Source organism: Lithobates pipiens, unplaced genomic scaffold (genome assembly GCF_037356315.1).
Source record: "Lithobates pipiens isolate NorthernLeopardFrog02 unplaced genomic scaffold, aLitPip1_a1.2 Scaffold_18, whole genome shotgun sequence".
In the NCBI taxonomy this organism is placed as follows: domain Eukaryota; kingdom Metazoa; phylum Chordata; class Amphibia; order Anura; family Ranidae; genus Lithobates; species Lithobates pipiens.
Window position 1 is genome coordinate 298,577,389 of NW_027507758.1, and position 20,884 is coordinate 298,598,272.

Here is a 20,884-nt window from a genome sequence, read left to right on the forward strand (position 1 = left end):
ATGCAATCTAAAGGAAATTGAATAAGAAAATTGTATAATGTGTGGCCAGCTTAACTGCTTACTGACCGGCGCACGACGATGTACGTCGGCAGAATGGCACGGACAGGCAAATGGGCGTACAGGTACGTCCCTTTGAATTTGCCGCTGTGCCATCGCGTGCGCACCTCTAGCCGGGACCTCCGTGAGTCCCAACGTGGGTCCCGCAGAGTCGATCGCCACGGGGATACCCACAATCGTCTCACGACGAGGAAGAACTGGGAGATGCAGATGTAAACACCATCTCCCCGCTCTGCCTAGCAACAAGTGACACAGATCTCTGCTCCCTGTGATTGGAGCTGAGATCAGTGATCTGTAAACACAGCCACACCCCCCACAGTTAGAAACACGCCCCTAGGACACACTTAATCCCTACAATGCCACCTCCTGGTTAACCTCTTGCCAGTGTCATTTACACAGGAATCAGTGCATTTGTATAGCACTGATTGCTGTATAAATGGCAATGGTCCCAAAAATGTGTCAAAAATGTCTGATGTGTCTGCCATAATGTCGCAGTCACAATAAAAATCGCTGAGCCCCGTCATTACTAGTAAAAATAAAATTATTAATAAAAATGCCATAGAACGATCCCCTATTTTGTACACGCTACAACTTTTCGCAAACCAATCAATAATCATTTATTGCGATTTATTTTTTATTTTTTTTACCAAAAATATGTAGAAGAATACGTATCGCCCTAAACTGAGGAAAAAAACGTCTTTTTATATATTTTTTGGGGATATTTATTATAGCAAAAAGTAAAAAATAATGCGTTTTTTTCAAAATTGTAACTCTTTTTTTGTTTATAGCACAAAAAATAAAAACCACAGAGGTGATCAAATACCACCAAAAGAAAGCTCTATTTGTGAGAAAAAAAGGACATCAATTTTGTTTGGGAGCCACGTCGCACGACCACGCAATTTTCAGTTAACCACTTGCCGACCGCCTAACGCCGATGTACGTCGGCAGAATGGCACGGGCAGGCATAAGCACGTACATGTACGTGATTTGCCTCCCGCGGGTCGGGGGCCCGATCGGGCCCCCGCCCGGTGCCTGCGGCGGTCGGTTTTCGTTCGGGAGCGATCCCGGACGAGGGGACGGCCATTCATTCATGGCCACCCCCTCGCGATCGCTCCCGACGAATAGAAATCCCCGGTGACATCACTTCCTCTCCTGTAATGTAAACACAGGAGAGGAAGTGATGTATTCTCTCCTCCGTGTCGGTATTTTTCGTTCCGACACGGAGGAGAGCGGATCAGTGAGTTGCACCAACACATCCCACACACAGTAGAACATGCCAGGCACACTCACACCCCCCCTTTACCCCCCGATCACCCCCCCAATTACCCCTGCCCCCCAGTCACAGTGACACCAATGTCATTTTTTTTTTTTTTTTTTTTTTTTTTGCATTGGTGTCATTTGTGACTGTAATAACTGTTAGGGCAGTTAGAGTTAGCCCCCTTTAGTTCTAATGTACCCCCCTAACCCCCCCAATAAAGGTTTAACCCCGTGATCACCCCCCGTCGCCAGTGTCACTAAGGCTGGGTTCACATTGCAGCGGTTTATGAGAACGAATGTGATTCGCACCGCACTGCAGTGCAAATCACATCCGATCTCTGTGCGATTCGAGTTCAGCCATTCGCCGCACCCGCCGCACCCGCCACACCCGCCGCACCCGCCGCAAATTCGCACGGGACCCTTTTTTTGGCCCGCAGCAGAATCGGATCGCATGGGTGTTCACACCATGCGATCCGAGTTTGCAGATCGCACTGCGATATGCGAACTGATCTGGGGGTGTCAGTAACATTTCACTGACACTCCCAGCAGTTCGCATAGGGCAGTGTGAACTGCCGCCGGGAGGCATGCGATGCGGGAACCCGCCGCGGATTCGCGGCGTTTCCGCATCGCTCCAGTGTGAACCCAGCCTAATAAGCGATCATTTTTCTGATCGCCGTATTAGTGTCCCAGGTGACGCTAGTTAGGCAGGTAGGTATTTAGGTTCGCCGCAGCTTTTTATAGCGCCAGGGACCCCCATATACTACCGCATAAAGCCCCCTGATTGCCCCCTAGTTAACCCTTTCACCAGTGATCACCATATAACTGTTACAGGTGACGCTGGTTGGTTAGTTATTTTTTTATAGTTTCAGGGCACCCGCCATTTATTACCTAATAAAGGTTTAACCCCCTGATCACCCGGCGGGTGTCATTTGTGACTAATAACTGTTAGGGCAGTTAGGGTTAGCCCCCTTTAGTTCTAAGGTACCCCCCTAACCCCCCCAATAAAGGTTTAACCCCGTGATCACCCCCCGTCGCCAGTGTCACTAAGGCTGGGTTCAGATTGCAGCGGTTTGAGAACGGATGTGATTCGCACTGCAGTGCAAATCACATCCGATCTCTGTGCGATTCGAGTTCAGCCATTCGCCGCACCCGCCACACCCGCCGCACCCGCCGCAAATTCGCACGGGACCCTTTTTTTGGCCCGCAGCAGAATCGGATCGCATGGGTGTTCACACCATGCGATCCGAGTTTGCAGATCGCACTGCGATATGCGAACTGATCTGGGGGTGTCAGTAACATTTCACTGACACTCCCAGCAGTTCGCATAGGGCAGTGTGAACTGCCGCCGGGAGGCATGCGATGCGGGAACCCGCCGCGCATTCGTGGCGTTCCCGCATCGCTCCAGTGTGAACCCAGCCTAATAAGCGATCGTTTTTCTGATCGCTGTATTAGTGTCACAGGTGACGCTAGTTAGGCAAGTAGGTATTTAGGTTCGCCGCAGCTTTTTATAGCGCCAGGGACCCCCATATACTACCGCATAAAGCCCCCTGATTGCCCCCTAGTTAACCCTTTCACCAGTGATCACCATATAACTGTTACAGGTGACGCTGGTTGGTTAGTTATTTTTTTATAGTTTCAGGGCACCCGCCATTTATTACCTAGTCTCACTAGTGTACCCCTAAATTTAGGGGTGTCTACTTTCCAAAATGGGGTCATTTGGGGGGGGTTTGTGCCATCTTGGCATTTTATGGCCTTCAAAACTGTAACGCCCTTAGAAAGCCTGAAGGCGGTGCTTGGTTTTCGGGGCCCCGTACGCGGCTAGGCTCCCAAAAAGTCCCACATATGTGGTATCCCCGTACTCAGGAGAAGCAGCAGAATTTATTTTGGGGTGTCATTTCACATATGCCCATGGCATGCGTGAGCAATATATCATTTAGTGACAACTTTGTGAAAAAAAAAAAAATAAAAAAAAAGTTTGTAATTTTCCCGCAACTTGTGGCAAAATATAAAATATTCCATGGACTCAACATGCCTCTCAGCAAATAGCTTGGGGTGTCTACTTTCTAAAATGGGGTCATTTGTGGGGGTTTTGTGCCATCTTGGCATTTTATGGCCTTCAAAACTGTAATAGGTAGTGAGGAGTGAAGTCAAATATTTACGCCCTTAGAAAGCCTGAAGGCGGTGCTTGGTTTTCGGGGCCCCGTACGCGGCTAGGCTCCCAAAAAGTCCCACATATGTGGTATCCCCGTACTCAGGAGAAGCAGCAGAATTTATTTTGGGGTGTCATTTCACATATGCCCATGGCATGTGTGAGCAATATATCATTTAGTGACAACTTTGTGAAAAAAAAAAAAAAAAAAAAAAAGTTTGTAATTTTCCCGCAACTTGTGGCAAAATATAAAATATTCCATGAACTCAACATGCCTCTCAGCAAATAGCTTGGGGTGTCTACTTTCTAAAATGGGGTCATTTGTGGGGGTTTTGTGCCATCTTGGCATTTTATGGCCTTCAAAACTGTAATAGGTAGTGAGAAGTGAACTCAAAAATTTACGCCCTTAGAAAGCCTGAAGGCGGTGCTTGGTTTTCGGGGCCCCGTACGCGGCTAGGCTCCCAAAAAGTCCCACATATGTGGTATCCCCGTACTCAGGAGAAGCAGCAGAATTTATTTTGGGGTGTCATTTCACATACGCCCATAGCATGTGTGAGCAATATATCATTTAGTGACAACTTTGTGTAAAAAAAAAAAAAAAATTTTTTTTTTGTCATTATTCAATCGCTTGAGGCAAAAAAATAAAATATTCAATGGGCTCAACATGCCTCTTATCAATTTCCTTAGGGGGTCTACTTTCCAAAATGGGGTCATTTGGGGGGGTTTTGTACTGCCCTGCCATTTTAGCACCTCAAGAAATGAGATAGGCAGTCGTAAACTAAAAGCTGCGTAAATTCCAGAAAACGTACCTTAGTTTGTAGATGTGACAACTTTTGCGCAAACCAATAAATATACAATTATTGACTTTTTTTTTACCAAAGACATGTGGCTGAATACATTTTGGCCTAAATGTATGACTAAAATTGAGTTTATTGGATTTTTCTAATAACAAAAAGTAGAAAATATCATTTTTTTTCAAAATTTGCGGTCTTTTTACGTTTATATCGCAAAAAATAAAAATCGCAGAGGCAATCAAATACCATCAAAAGAAAGCTCTATTTGTGGGAAGAAAAGGACGCAAATTTTGTTTGGGTACAATATTGCATGACCGCGCAATTACCAGTTAAAGCAGCGCAGTGCCAAAGTGTAAAAAGACCTCTGGTCATTTACCAGCAAAATGGTCCGGTCTGAAAGTGGTTAAATCTACGCAGTGCTGAATCGCAAAAAGTGCTCTGGTCTTAAGCCAGCAAAATGGTCCGCTCTGAAAGTGGTTAAGGACTGCCCCACGTTCATATACTGCGGAAAGGGTGGCCCTTAAGTGCAAAATCACGTACCTGTATGTGATATTTTCTTATGGCTCCAGGGCACACGCTCGCCACTGGAGCCCCACTCCCACTGAGATTGGACACTGTGAGCCAATCAGCGAGTCCGGTGGATGCAACGTCCTCTATGACCCGCCGATCGTTCTGATGAGAGGCAGAACGATGTTCTGCCAATGTAAACAAGGCAGATTGCCCTTCTGCCAGAGAAACACAGATCTCTTTTTTTCCTTTAGTGAAACCACATCCACCACAGTTAGAAAGCCACCCCCTAGAGACACACTTAACCACTTAAGGACCGCCGCATGGCAATGTACGTCGGTGCAATGGCACCGACAGGCACAAGCACGTACATGTACGTGCTCGCCTTCCAACGGGTGGGGGGTCCGATCGGACCCCCTCCCGCTGGATGCGGTGGTCCGTTTCGCTTCAGGAGCGATCTGGGATGAGGGGATGGCCGTGGGTTTCTGGCCATCCCCTCTCGATCGCTCCTGGCGAATGAGAAGCTTCCCCCACTGTGTATAGTAAACACCGGCAGGGAGGAAGTGATGTCATTCTCCTCGGGGCGGTCTTTTTGACCGGACTATGAGGAGAACAGTGAAAGTAAGTGTGCACCAACACTACACTGACATGTAGGCACACATAGGCACACAAACCCCCCCGATCACCCCCCCAATCGCCCCCCCCCCCGCCCCCCCTCCCAGTCACAGTGTCACTGATTGCAGTGATCATTTATTTTCTGATCACTGCATTTAGTGTCAGTTGTGACCGTAAAAACTGTCAGGGCAGTTAGTGTTAGGTCCAGGGTAGCCCCCTACCCCCCCAATAAAGGTTTAACCCCCTGATTGCCCCTAGAGTTAACCCTTTCACCCCCTTTTGCCAGTGTCACTAAGCGATCATTTTTCTGATCGCTGCATTAGTGTCACTGGTGCCGCTAAGTAGCTAGTTATTTGTTCAGGTTCACTGCCAGGTTTTTATAGCGCTAGGTACCCCAATATACTACCCAATAATGGTTTTAACCCCCTGATTGCCCCTAGTTAACCCTTTCACCCCCTTTTGCCAGTGTCACTAAGCGATCATTTTTCTGATTGCTGCATTAGTGTCGCTAGGTAGCTAGTTATTTTTTTAGGTTCACCGCCAGGTTTTTATAGCGCTAGGTACCCCCATATACTACCCAATGATGATTTTAACCCCCTGATTGCCCCTAGTTAACCCTTTCACCAGCGATCACCGTATAAGTGTCGTGTCACTGGTGACGCTGGTTAGCCAGTTAGTTATTTAGGTTCCCCGTCAGGTTTTTATATAGCATCAGGGACCCCCATATACTACCTAATAAAAATTTGAACCCCCTGATTGCCCCTAGTTAACCCTTTCACCAGTGATCACCGTATAAGTGTTACGGGTGACTCTGGTTAGTTAGTTTGCTTTTTATAGCATCAGGGCACCCGCCATTTATTACCCAATAAAGGTTTAACCCCCTGATCACCCGGCGGGTGATATCAATTAGGTTTTAGGCTCCCAAAAAGTCCCCCACATGTAGTATCCCCATACTCGGTAGAAGCAGCAGAATTTATTTTGGGGTGTAATTTCACTTATGCTCGTAGCATGTGTGAGCAATATATCATTTAGTGACAACTTTGTGCAAAAAAAAATTGTAATATTCCTGCAACTTTGGCAAAATATAAAATATTTCATGGACTCAACATGCCTCTCAGTAAATAGCTTGGGGTGTCTACTTTCCAAAATGGGGTCATTTGGGGGGGTTTTGTGCTATTTTGTCATTTTATGGCCTTCGAAACTGTGATAGGTAGTGAGGAGTGAAATCAAAAATTTGCACCCTTATGCCGCGTACACACGATCAAACAAGCGGGTGGAAAAGTCTGGCAAACTGAAGTCTGCCAGACAATCCCCCCGTGTGTAGCCTCCGGCATACTTTTTTGACCCGAAAGTACGGCGGACTTAGAAAGTAGTTTTACACTCCAATCTTCCCGCCGGACTCACATTTCGGCGGACAATCCGGCCGTGTGTATGCTAGTCCGCCGTACTTTTGAAATGAACGGACTTTTCCCGCCCGGAGAAAAGTCCGCTCATTTCGAGCGGGTCTCCAGGTAGGTGGGGCCCGCGAAGGAGACGTCGCTGGCCCGCCGCCTGGTATGGACTTAAAGGGGAACCCCAACGCCGAAAAAAATCGGCGTGGGGGTCCCCCCAAGTCCACATCAGACCCTTGTCCGAGCACGCTACCCGGCCGGCCAGGAAAGGGGGGGACGAGCGAGCGGCTCCCCCTCCTGAGCCGTACCAGGCCGCGTGCCCTCAACATGGGGGGTGCCTTGGGGAAGGGGGGGCCGCGCGGCCCCCCCACCCCGAAGCACCTTGTCCCCATGTTGATGAGGACAAGGGCCTCTTCCCGACAACCCTGGCCATTGGTTGTCGGGGTCTGTGGGCGAGGGGCTTATCGGAATCCGGGAGCCCCCTTTAATAAGGGGGCCCCCGGATACCGGCCCCCCACCCTATGTGAATGAGTATGGGGTACAATGTACCCCTACCCATTCACCTGTAAAATAAAGTACAAAAAAAACACAACACACAAGATAAAATAGTTTATTGCACAGCTCCGGGGGTCTTCCGTCTTCGGGGGTCTTCTCGCCGGACTCCTCCGCTATCTTCTTGTAGCTCTTTTACTAGCGGAGGAGTCCGGCTTTCTTCCTCGCTGCCGCCCTCTTCTTCCGACTTCGGGGGTCTTGTCCCCCCTCTTCGGTTCTTCTGCCGGGCCACCGCGCCTTCTTATAGCTCTTTTACAGGCGGTGGCCCGGTTTTCTGTCGCCGCTGTCGCCGCCGCCTTCTGTTCTGTTCTTCTCTTCTTCTTCTTCTTCTTCTTCTTCTTCTTCTTCTTCTTCTTCTTCTTCAGATGTTGCCTCGTCGAGTCCTCCGCTCACAATGGCTCTGACCGGGCACGCGGCGACTTATATAGGGACATCACCAGATGATGTCCCCGTCCATTATGGTGTCACAGTCCCAGAGGATGCTGGGACTGTGACATCATAATAGGCGGGGACATCATCCAGCGATGTCCCTATATAAGTCGCCGCGTGCCCGGTCAGAGCCATTGTGAGTGGAGGACTCGACGAGGCAACATCTGAAGAAGAAGAGAAGAACAGAAGGCGGCGACAGAAGACCGGGCCACCGCCTGTAAAAGAGCTATAAGAAGGCGCGGTGGCCCGGCAGAAGAACCGAAGAGGGGGGACAAGACCCCTGAAGTCGGAAGAAGAGGGCGGCGGCGAGGAAGAAAGCTGGACTCCTCCGCTAGTAAAAGAGCTACAAGAAGATAGCGGAGGAGTCCGGCGAGAAGACCCCCTAAGACGGAAGACCCCCGGAGCTGTGCAATAAACTATTTTATCTTGTGTGTTGTGTTTTTTTTGTACTTTATTTTACAGGTGAATGGGTAGGGGTACATTGTACCCCATACTCATTCACATAGGGTGGGGGGCCGGTATCCGGGGGCCCCCTTATTAAAGGGGGCTCCTGGATTCCGATAAGCCCCTGGCCCGCAGACCCCGACAACCAACGGCCAGGGTTGTCGGGAAGAGGCCCTTGTCCTCATCATCATGGGGACAAGGTGCTTTGGGGTGGGGGGGCTCGCTCGTCTCCCCCCCCTTTCCTGGCCGGCCAGGTAGCGTGCTCGAACAAGGGTCTGATGTGGACTTGGGGGGACCCCCACACCGATTTTTTTCGGCGTTGGGGTTCCCCTTTAAGTTCAAACCAGGTGGCAGGGCCAGCGACGTCTCCTTTGCGGGCCCCGCCTACCTGGAGACGCGCTCGAAATGAGCGGACTATCCTCCGCGTGTGTGGGCGAGTCCGTTCATTTCAAAAGTAGGGCGGATAGTACGGCGGACTTAGTACGCCGTATTAGTCCGCTGAAAAAGTGCCGTGTGTGGGCAAGTAGCCCGTTCAGAAAGTCTGACGGACAGTCTGACAGGAAGTCTGCCAGACTAAGTCCGTCGGACAGACGGCTACGTGTGTACGCGGCTTTAGAAATCCTGAAGGCAGTGGTTGGTTTTCGGGGTGCCGTACGCGGCTAGACTCCCAAAAAGTCCCACATATGTGGTATCCTCGTACTCAGGAGAAGCAGCAGAATATATTTTGGGTGCAATTCCACATATAACAATGGCATGTGTGAGCAATCTATCATTTAGTGACAACTTTTTGTAAACTTTTTTTTTTTTTTGTGTCATTATTCAATCACTTGGGACAAAAAAAAATATTCAATGGGCTCAACATGCCCCTCAGCAATTTCCTTGGGGTGTCTACTTTCCAAAATGGGGTCATTTGGGGGGGTTTGTACTGCCCTGCCATTTTAGCACCTCAAGAAATGAGATAGGCAGTCATAAATTAAAAGCTGTGTCAATTCCAGAAAATGTACTCTAGTTTGTAGACGCTATAACTTTTGCGCAAACCAATAAATGTACGCTTATTGACATTTTTTTTTACTAAAGACATGTGGCTGAATAAATTTTGCCCTAAATGTATGACTAAAATTTAGTTTATTCAATTTTTCTTATAACAAAAAGTAGAAAATATCTTTTTTTATTTTTTTTTCGGTCTTTTTCCATTTATATCACAAAAAATAAAAATCGCAGAGGCAATCAAATACCATCAAAAGAAAGCTCTATTTGTGGGAAGAAAAGGACACAAATTTCGTTTGGGTACAACATTGCATGACCGTGCAATTACCAGTTAAAGCAGTGCAGTGCGAAATTGTAAAAAGACCTCTGGTCCTTAGGCTGATAATTGGTCCGGGGCTGAAGTGGTTAAAGTAAACTTCCTCTGCCGACATTTACCTATAGATAAGCACATAATAAGGCTTACCTATAGGTAGTGTAAATATCTCCCAAACGTGTACCATTTATGAGATATCTACATTTTATGCATCCAGTGAGATCACTGGTGCATGTGCTCTGAAGAAACGGCCAGGGGTGCCGTTCCTTCTGAGCCCTGCGCCATTAACGGCGGTTCATGCGTGCATGCGCAGGAGTGACGTCATTGCAGCTCCGGTCACTCACAGCGCAGGAGCCTGCAAACCGGAAGAAATTTTTATTTATTTTTTACCACTTAAGGACCGAGCCTCTTTTTGACACTTGTTATTTATAAGTTAAAATCTGTTTTTTTGCTAGAAAATTACTTGGAACCCCCAAACATGTATTTTTTTTCAGACACCTTAGAAAATAAAATGGTGGTTGTATTTGCACAGTGGTTTTACAAGCGCAATTTTTTGGGAAAAAATACACTTTTTTGACTTAAAAAATAGGATAACAGTAAAGTTAGCCCCCTTTTTTTTATATTGTGAAAGATAATGTTACACTGAGTAAATTGATACTTAACATGTCATGCTTCAAAATTGTAAACATCCCTTGTAATAGAAAAGCATGACAGAAAAGGAAATGTCACCAGCACACCAGGATCTCCAAAAATGGAACCAAAACTTTAATCACATAGTATATGTCACATGCCTGATGAAGGGGTCCTGCATGGCTTAAAGTTTTGGACCCATTTTTGGAGATCTTGGTGTGCTGGTGGTTCCAGCCGATGGTGATTTTAGCACCCAATTCAAAAATTTGCCATTTGTGCAGGAACGTGTGAGCTATGATAAAGCATGACAGGACCCCTTAAATGTGAGATCTGGGGTCAAAAAGACCTCAGATCTCACATTTACACTTAAATGCAATAAAAAAAAAATTAAATCTTTTTTTGCAAAAAAAATATTTCCCCTTTAAGATCACTGGGCGGAAGTGACGTTTGATGTCGCTTTCGCCATCGAATGTTATGGAGCCAAGTGGGGGCCATCCTTCCTTCACTCGGCTCCAGGCCAGAAGAGAGGACGCAATCATCTCCGCTGCTACCGACGGCTCTGGGAAGCAACAGAGATGACCGGAAGGGGGGGCTCGATAAAAGTGGTCTTGTGGCAAATCCGCTGCAGAGACCACTTTTACCTGAAAGAGAACCGCCCACCGTTTCTGCAAATAACGGGCTTATGGCAGCTAGCTGCTGCCATAACAATGGTATTTAGCATCAAAGTACCGGCGTACATCGGTTTGCGGTAAGTGGTTAAAGAGTTTACAACCTCTTTAATTGCCCCTTCCCTGCCAGTGTTATTAGTACCGTAACAGTGATTTTATTTTTTTTTTTTATATAGCACTGATCACTATAATAATGCACTGGTCCCCCCCCCCCCCGCCCAAAAAAAAAGAAAAATTCTATGGAAATATCCCATAATTTGTAGAGGCTATAACTTTTGCGCAAACCAATCAATATACGCTTATTGGGATTTTTTACCACAAATATGTAGCAGAATACATATTAACCTAAATTGATGAAGACATGATTTTTTTAATTTTTTTTACTGGGTATGTTTTATAGCAGAAAGTAAAAAATATTGTTTATAATTTTTTTTGTTTATAGCGCAAAAAATAAAAAACGCAGAGGTGATCAAATACCACCAAAAGAAAGCTCTATTTCTTCTGAAGTGGTTAAATGTATGGATATATGTATGTGTATATTAATGAGAACACATAATATAAATAATTACAGTTTAGCTTATGTCAAATTATATAGCTGAAGGAATAGAATTGCAGTTATTTGTAAGAATCATAAACTATTTTGTGTTGTAGAAAACCATTTTTCTGTTTCCTGTGGCCCATTTTCTTTTGTCCCAGCAGAGAGGTAAAAATAAAGTGGATCAAGACCAGCACTGCTGGTTACAAACCACATCAGATTTATACAGATAATGCATTTTAAGTTACTCAGACGGATTTGTAGTTGTGGTACACAATCTGTCTGCTGTATGGAATGTGCATTATGCATTTTTGGGGAGCCGAATGCTAGTATCTGTCCATTAAGGTTTTCAGTATGAATGTTTAATTGCACCAAAGCTAAAGCAAAAGTACTTTTTTCCCAATAATGAACGTGATTTATGAATTTAGTGTATACTATGTGTGAGATGTCTCCTTCAGAGAAACATTCCATGCAGCTTGGGCAGACAGAGTGACTCAACTTCAATTTGAAGCCCTTTTACCAAACAGCTTAGGATGTCTCCTGTCCTCCTGTGCTGGATTTCTGGAGAGCCAGAGATGAATAATTGACAATGAATACGTATTCTCCGAGTACATTAACATAGATGACTTGCAAACGAACATCCTAAAAATATTCTTTCCCAGGGTCAGTAAAATTATGAGAAACACAACTAGTCATTTTATTTATGAAGTCCGCTTTAATGGCTAATTTTACCAGTGCATGAACAATGCAATCCACAATGTTTTGCATTTATTATATTGATTTAACAGCTTCATATATCACATTTTTATGTTGGTTATCGATGCTTCATTTTCTTCAACTTTTCTGTCGCGGAAGGAAAAAGTGACATGTGATGCCATGAATGGTAAGACCGCATTTATGGTTAAACTGAGCCACCCCTGTAACATAGTTGTCCTAGGGTTTGATTGTGCCAGTGGATCTCCATGGTTGTCATCCTGCTGAAGGAAAGCAAGTCATTGGATCTCCTGACAGAATCAAACCCTAATAAAATTATGTTACGGGGGTGACCCACAGTAACAATAAATGCTGAATGTTGTTACCCAAAGAGAAAATACTCATTTGTTGCTTTGAATAGTCACAGAAAAGCTGAAAGGTGATTGTTCGGGGTTTCTTACTTGTTAGAGAAGAAAGTGCATCTGATGGGAAAGTTGGGTATACTAAACACAACCAACTGGGACTTTTTCTGTTTCAATTGTTTTTTTTTTTGTTGTTTTTTTTAACTGAGACATGTCATAAAGAGTTAAGAAATAGAAAACTAACTATAATATCACTGTTTACATCCAGCACATTCTGGAAATACTGTTATGCCGCGTACACAGGACTGGACTTTTCGATGGACTAAGTCCGATGATCTTCCCGACTGACTTTTCGGTGGAGGTCTGATGGACTTTCTGAACGAACGGACTTGGCCACACACAAGCACACCAAAGTCCGACGGATTCGAACGTGATGACATACGACCGGACTAGAATAAGGAAGTTCATAGCCAATAGCTAGTCAGTCGGACTAGCATACAGACGAACAGATTTTTCGACTGGACTGGCGTCCGTCGGATAGATTTGAAACATGTTTTAAATCTAAAGTCTGTCTGATTTTTGGACAGCAAAGGTCCGATGATGAAGCCCACACACGATCGAAATGGCCGGCGGATTCGTTTCGTCGGACCTAGTCCATCGAAAAGTTTGGTCGTCTGTACGCGGCATAAGGAGAACTGGAACAAATATATATAAATAAACTCTAATTGGGACTTTTTTAACTATCCTGAGCAGTTGATTTGCAGTTCTGTGCTTGAACTAGACCCAATTTGTGTCTTTGCATATTGTCATTGATTGATGAGGGCAAAGTTTATTTAGGGTCTCAAATCACAACCAAAAATGATATAGAAGCACAAATGAATTTGTTGTCCTATAACACCATAGTGTAGAATAGAAGAAGCTCATTTGGTATCATGGGAGCTGTTTTTTCTCTCTCTTGATTTGGAGAAAACAAAAAGCATTTTGGTTTTTACTGTAAGGGTTGTCCTTTTTTCTAAAGCTTTGATGGAGCTGTGTTTAGTAGCCATTGTGACTACGCACAGTGGTTGGTGGAGTTCTTTAAAATTCACTTCTTCCTAAATTATTTGTGAGGTGCGAAAGCAATTATTTTGCTTTCTCGTTAAAAAAGAGAGCGTTAAAAATTGTTGTAGCTGTTTTATAGTCAAATATAATAAGCTGCCTCAGGTGTGTAGATAGATATTGACTCTATATGCAATGTACTATGGAGCAGCGCTTGATTCGGTATAGCATGTCACAAAAAATTATGGGGTAGAGGTAGAGCTGCACGATTCTGGATAAAATGAGAATCACAATTTTTTTTTACTTAGAATAAAGATCACGATTCTTGCGGTGTAACATCATCTTTCACATTATATCAAAAAATTGGGCTTACTTTACTGTGTATATATATATATAATTTTTTTTTTTTTTTTAATCAATTAATGTGTATTTTTTCCCCCCAAAAAATGCGTTTGAAAGACCAAATACAGTGTGACATAAAATATTGCAGTGACCGCTATTTTTTTCGCTAGGGTCTCTGCTAAAAAAAAAAAAAAAAATATATATATATATATATATATATATATATATATATATATATATATATATATATATATATATAATGTTTGGGGATTCTAAGTAATTTTATAGCAAAAAATACTGATTTTAAGCAAGTGTCAAAAAAGGTTTAGTCTTTAAGTGGCTAAACTGACCTAATTTACAGACCGAAGTTCATTCCTTTGATCTAAAAAGAACTAAAAGATACTTTGTATATCTTCTCTATCTCTCAGTGCTAAGGAATGTTGATAAAGATTTGTCGGCTTTTTTTTAATTGACAGCTCTTTACATAAAATCGTGGAAATGGTTGATTAACATCATGAGGGGGGTTGAATCGAGATCACGATTTTTTCATGATTAATCGTGCAGCTCTAGGTAGAGGGTATACGTAGACATTTCTTTATTTATTACAGGTACTTTATATAGCGCCATCAATTTACGCAATATTTACATATATATTATACATTCACATTAGTCCCTAGCCTCAAGGAGCTTGCAATCTAATGTCCCTAACTCACATTCATACATACACATACTAGGGCCAATTTAGACAGGAGCCAGTGAACCTACCAGCATGTCTTTGGAGTGTGGGAGGAAACCCACACAGGTGCAGGGAAAACATGCAAACTCCAGGCAGGTAATGGCGTGGTTGGGATTCGAACTGATGACACATTTATTAGTAGGCTCAATGGAAATGATGAAGAAAAAAAAATTAGAAAGGCATGCAGTACAGATCATGGTGAAATTCAAAATGAAACACATTTTGTAGAACATTTCTATAATATTTTAAGACTAACATTTAAACTGCCTTTTAAAATGTGTAGGGCTCTTTCTCTATTCACCATTTTTAGTGACATGATAAATTTGGACTTTTATTTTTATTTTTTTGAGAAAAAGTGGTATGGATTGTACAGAGTGATCCCTTATATACTGTGGCTACTATATTGTCAAAAGTATTGTGACTTCTGCCTTTACATACACCTGAACTGGCATCCTAGTCTTAGTCCATAGGGTTCAATATCGAGTTGCCCCCTTCCCCCCCCCCCCCCCCGCAGCTATAACAGCTTTAACTCTTCTGGGAAGGCTGTCCACAAGGTTTAGGCGTGTGTCTATGGGAATGTTTGACCTATCCTCCAGAAGCGCATTTGTGAGGTCAGGCACTGATGTTGAACAAGAAGGCCTGGCTCGCAATCTCTGCTCTAATCCATCCGAGCAGTGTTATATCGGGTGAAGTCAGGACTCTGTGCAGGCCAGTCAATTTTCTCTACCCCAAACTCGCTCCATGTCTTTATGGGTCTTGCTTCGTACACTGGTCCAAATCATTTGGTGGAGGGGGGATTATGCGGTGGGGTTGTTTTTCAGGGGCTGGGCTTGGCCCCTTAGTTCCAGTGAAGGGAATTCTTAAGACAGGGGTTGACAAATTTGCTTGGAATCTAGGAGCCAGCTTAAAAAGTTAGGAGCCAGATCCGTGACGGCGATCCGGACCTGTCCCTGGCCTGACATGGAGACGAGTGAAGGGAAGATAGCAGCGCCGTCGCCGCCCCCCCCCCGTCTCCAAGTCATTGCCCATAGCTCTTAGAGGGACATTTTATTTTTTTCAAATGACAATTTTTTTTTCAATTGCATTTTAGTGTAAATATGAGATCTGAGGTCTCTCTGACCCCCCCCCGGATCTCATATTTAAGAGGACCTGTCATGCTTTTTCTATTACAAGGGATTTTTACATTCCTTGTAATAAGAATAAAAGTGACACAACATTTTTTTTAAAAGAACAGTGGAAAAAAAAAAAAAAGTTAAAATAAGAAGAAAAAATAATAATTTTTAAACGCGCCCTGTCCTGCCCGCATATAAAATCGGTGTTCGAACCACACATAGGAGGTAGCGCCGTGATCGGTAGAGCGAGAGCAATAATTCTAGCCCCAGACCTCTGTAACTCAAAACGTGCAACCTGTAGAATTTTTTTAAACGTCGCCTATGGAGATTTTAAAGGGTAAAAGTTTGTCGCCATTCCATGAGTGGGTGCAATTTTGAAGCGTGACATGTTGGGTATCAATTTACTCGGCGTAACATTATCTTTCACAATATGAAAAATAATTGGGCTAACTTTACTGTTGTCTTATTTTTTTATTAACTAAATTATTTTTCCCAACAAAAGTGCACTTGTAAGTCCGCTGCACAAATACGGTGTGACAGACAGTATTGCAACAACCACCATTTTATTCTCTAGGGTGTTGGAATAAAAAATATATATAATGTTTAGGGGGTTCTAAATAAAGGGAAGAAAAGGCAGGTAATATAAAACAGTCAGAGGGAGCTTCATTAGCATTGCTGGTTTGTCATACCAACGGCGACCACAAGAGGGCGCCAGATTCCATAAGGAATCATAGGACCGCAGAAGGCCTCAAAGCCGCGGGCTAAATTTTCGGCCGCCGGCGGAACGGCCAAGACGCGATCACGCTGGGGGGGTCCACAGAGACAGGATACCCCCAGCTGTGCTGCCCCAGGCGCGAGGTCGCTATTTCTAGTCGCCAATGCGACCTGGCGCCCGGGTTTTGTCGAGCCCTGTCTTAAGACATCAGCATATCAAGACATTTGGACAATTTCATGCTTTTAACTTTGTGGGAACAGTTTGGGGATTTTGAATTACTGTTTTATAAAAAAAAAAAAAAATCCTTTTTCTTAATTGCTGTTTCATAAAAAAAGTTTTCCTTTTTGTTGTAGATGGAGAAAAGAAGTATCAGGTGATGATCCATGGTATAGAGCCTATGCTGGAGACTCCCTTGCAGTGGCTCAGTGAATATTGCAGCTATCCGGACAACTTCCTCCACATAAGTGTTGTTCCGCAGCCCACTGACTGAAGGACTTGTGGCACTCAAGTGAAAGAGACCCTCACATTTGGAGAGGATTTTCCTAACTCATGTCAAAGCATTAGTTATGGTTGACAAAGACCTAATTGAGCTCTTGTGAGCTATAAGTATGACATTGACGGGTTTGCTCTGCCACAACTTGAGGCTGGTTGGAACAAGGAGATCTGCTTGAGACTATCGGCTGCCTTGTAGCTCAGCACACAACCTAATGATCAGAGAGTCAGTGACAGCATGTGCCTCCTGTTCCTGGTTTATACTAACTAGTGGGCTGCGTTCTTTTCTACTTGTTTTCAACTGTGTACCCAAGGTTCAACTTTTTTTTTTTATAAAAGGGAAAATGATTGTTTGATCTGCTGGTTTATTAAACATGGAAAAAGCATTGAAAGATGTATAAGTAAAACATGACATCTAAGTAACAGAAGCTGTGCTGGTGGTGTTCCTGTTTACAATGTATTATAGTAAACTCTATAACAAATTTTAAGAGGGCATGAGTGAGATTTATATTCTTAAAAAGACTATATTCTTCAAATCATATATGTTATGTTATGTTGATGAAGGAAAAAAATAAGACTGGCTAGGACAATGTAATATCTTCCAACAGAGAGCATTTAGCTGCACATGAACCGAAAAAAAATAAATGTTTTTAGTTTTATTTTTGCAGGCAGTGTCTCTCTGCAGCACAGCACATGTTGTGTACACTTACATAATGATGTTTTTTACACTTCTGTATGGGAAAATCTGCAGGAAGGTTTTCTTTTTCAGTCTTCTATCTCATGTCAGAATATAGATACAGTAGCTTTTCTATTCAGTTATCATGACCTTCTCATTTCTGTTAGCTTTGATATACTAGTTCAGTCTTTCCCATACGTGTCTTGCAGCAGTGCAACCTCACCAATGTGTATATAGGGTAATTAGTGTTTATGATATAGCCACATAAATTGTTGGTGGTACTCGAGGACAGGTTTGGGAAACACTAGTGTATGTAATAAATATTTTAATCAAATAATTAACGAGAGTGAGTTCCACGGTTGCTAATAAGAGCATTATTAGAAGGAGGCCCCCTCCATATAACTAAACAGAAGCAAAGATATAGTTTGCATTTGACTTATATTTATCTGTTCGTAAAACTGTGAACCGGCTAGTCTGTTAGCTTTGATTCTTCCTGGTAGTGTCAAATGCTGACTCGCACTCTCCCATATTGTGCTATCAGCCCATTACTCTGATTGTTACCCTTAGTAGATGACATAGGACCTCTGGAGGAAGGTGGGGGTTAGGGGCAGCCTTCAACACACCAGTGTTGTCAAAGGTTGCAGATTGAAGCACCCTGGGATTTTGACTTTTATTTTATTTTTTATCAACTGCAAACCTTAATCCACAATTATTTGTATATTACAGACAAATGTTATAATTATAGTGCGATATTAAATGTTTGTCTTTGTATGCTGACATGTATACAATTCATAGCTGCAGTGCTCGAGATCAGTATACAATCTGATTGTAAAATATTCTTTAGTCTTACCAACAGTCAGCTTTATAGTGGGAGAGCCTACCTGGCTGGGTAGAAACTGACTTATTTAGGAAGGCTGCTGCACTATATAGTTGTTAATAAAATTATGGGATATTGCAATATGTGTGGGCAGTGGATGTACATCTCTGGACACAGTCTGCATCTAGGGTTGTACGCATGCACGTGTTTACACAAGTACTGTTGTATACCTGTGTAAAGCCATTGAATCCTATGGGCAACTGTAGCTCTCAGGTGGAAAAATATGCATACATTTTACAGCATGCCACCATGGACATGAACCCTTACACACATGTCATTTTAACAGGCAGGTTCAACCCGTTTTTGAACACAAAAACAATCAGTTGCAGCAAGGCAACTTATTACTAACAGTTCTGATTTTTGAGATAGAAACTGTTGGCAACAGGTTACTTTGATCCGTTCAGTCTGTTTTGCGATTGAAAGTGGTTCCAAAAGTCTGAAAATCCTGTAGGATGCAGTAGCAGAATAAAAGTTTTATTTTATTTTGTAAGATATGTTTTTGTTATGCACTTTCAAATGAGATTGAAAATATGAGTAAAACAAATCGGTGCATTGTGTGTTTTTTTTCTCCTTCAAAGTGTATTTGGTATGTCAGATTTGTACAATCAGGTAATTTTCTTATGCCTATCACACGTTGTAAAACCGGTACTGCACAATTTTTGCCAAACAAAGATGCATTTTCAATTTTCATACTTATCAATGAAAAGTAGGTGATACTCTTTAAAAACATTTTCCATATGATATGTGGTGTATGCTGAGACTGTGTGCATAAATCCAGACACCGAAAAACATCATATCCTGGAGTCCCCTTAATATGAAGAAAGGTAAACTAACGTGACAAGCAAAGCACTGCCTATTGATCAATTGGAAAGCATTTCATCACCTTCCCAGTAACGGATGTGACATGTTATTAGCCAGTTAAATAAAGCTTTTGCTGCTATTTGCTGTTAATCCTGTCTGACTCTAATTTGGGAGAGTGAGGTGGGTGTGTAATATCAAACCTGACAGACGGCTAGAGAGTCCCTGGTACAACACCACCCAATATAAACACCTATTGCTAATTTCCTTCCATTTACTTCCATTTCCAGTGGTTGGACAATGATGGACGTACTTAGTGCTTCTACTATTCTGAAATTTCTGTTTCTTTGTATTAAGAAAGTCCCCTTTCTTGAAGTTCTTTCTTTGACAATGTAAATATCAGTCTCATATCTCCAAAAGCATGTTTTCATACTACTAAGGTATTTTTAAATAAACTTTATGGCATTGTGCTTGCTTGATCTGGTAATGCACATTTCCTGGAATTCATAAAGACTGGTGCAGACAGATTTTGGGTGGGTTTCTCCCATGTGTTGTCAAAGTGGTGCAGCATGCACCAAATGCATGTACTTATCTAGAATTCGTACTTGAATTTGGCACACGCTGCACCACTTTAAGAATTCACGTGAGACACGGTTGCAAAATCTGTCAACCAGTTTCTCTCTGTACACCAAACAACAGTTGTTCTTAATTAGCTCCACTTACATAAGATGCAAGCTGTTGGTATTTTAGTTTGAATTTGGTGCAGGTTTTGCACCCCAATTTAAAAGTGGCGCATTACCTGACTACGTGAATTTGGTGCACAAGTCGCTGTCAGAACCAAAAGTGTCGCAGATGCTTTAGTAATTTGGCACAGTACATTAACCTGAGGGATTACTGCCAGAAAAGTGGCGCAGCAACTTTATTTAATTTCCCCCATTAACTTCATTCCAAGCACACAACTATGGTGGTGCAGTCGGCCAAACAGTGGTGATTTTAAGCAAGTGGGCTTTGCATGGGCAGACTTATAATACCGTTTGGGTTACTGCTCTTTGCACAAACATAAAGTTTAATATTTTAACCTGGTGCATAATTACAAATCATGTTTTATTTTCTGTTCACACAAGATTAATACAATGTTCACCCATGTTTTATACATTTTAGCAATTGAATCTAATTAGAAAAAATGTGAAATGCGGGTGAAAGTTGTGTTACATTCTGTTAAGATGCTGTGCAGTACAGTAATGAAATTATAAAATGTACAGTTAAAATATAGTTACATCAGTTCTGAGTTTTTCCCACATATTTTGGCTAAATGTATGGTTCCAGAAAAACAACCCTCATAAAAAATGCAAAAGTAAGAATAGCAAAGCCATTACAAAATACAGAGGCTGTCATCAAAACTGTTTATACATGTACACCCTAGTGTTCATCTTTTGTATCTGACTGCACGGTATCCATGTTATTTTTATACAACTGTTATGACTAACTTCTGAAATCCAGCAAATGTTACATTAAACCAGTTTTTGTGACAAAACTCTTAATGTAGTCACCATAAACCTAGTTTTACGGGCTGCTTGTATGAATAGGTCTGCGTGACCTGCTAGAGATAGCTAAAGGAAATCTCAACTTTTGTTAAATACATTTATATATATATATAGTTGCAACTGACTTTCTCATTTAAAATTAAATACAAATACTTTGCAATTTTTATCTGC

General features: G+C 42.8%; 1 protein-coding gene across 1 annotated transcript in view; it reads left to right on the plus strand.

Moving 5' to 3' along the window:
- ATG5 (autophagy related 5) overlaps positions 1-19,322 on the plus strand; it is a 286,210-nt gene extending 266,888 nt beyond the window's left edge. The window contains exon 8 of the mRNA XM_077487175.1: positions 16,680-19,322. Coding sequence (XP_077343301.1) covers positions 16,680-16,816 — 137 coding nt within the window. The 3' untranslated portion in view covers positions 16,817-19,322. The remainder of the gene's footprint in view (positions 1-16,679) is intronic.
- Positions 19,323-20,884: the final 1,562 nt, after the last annotated feature.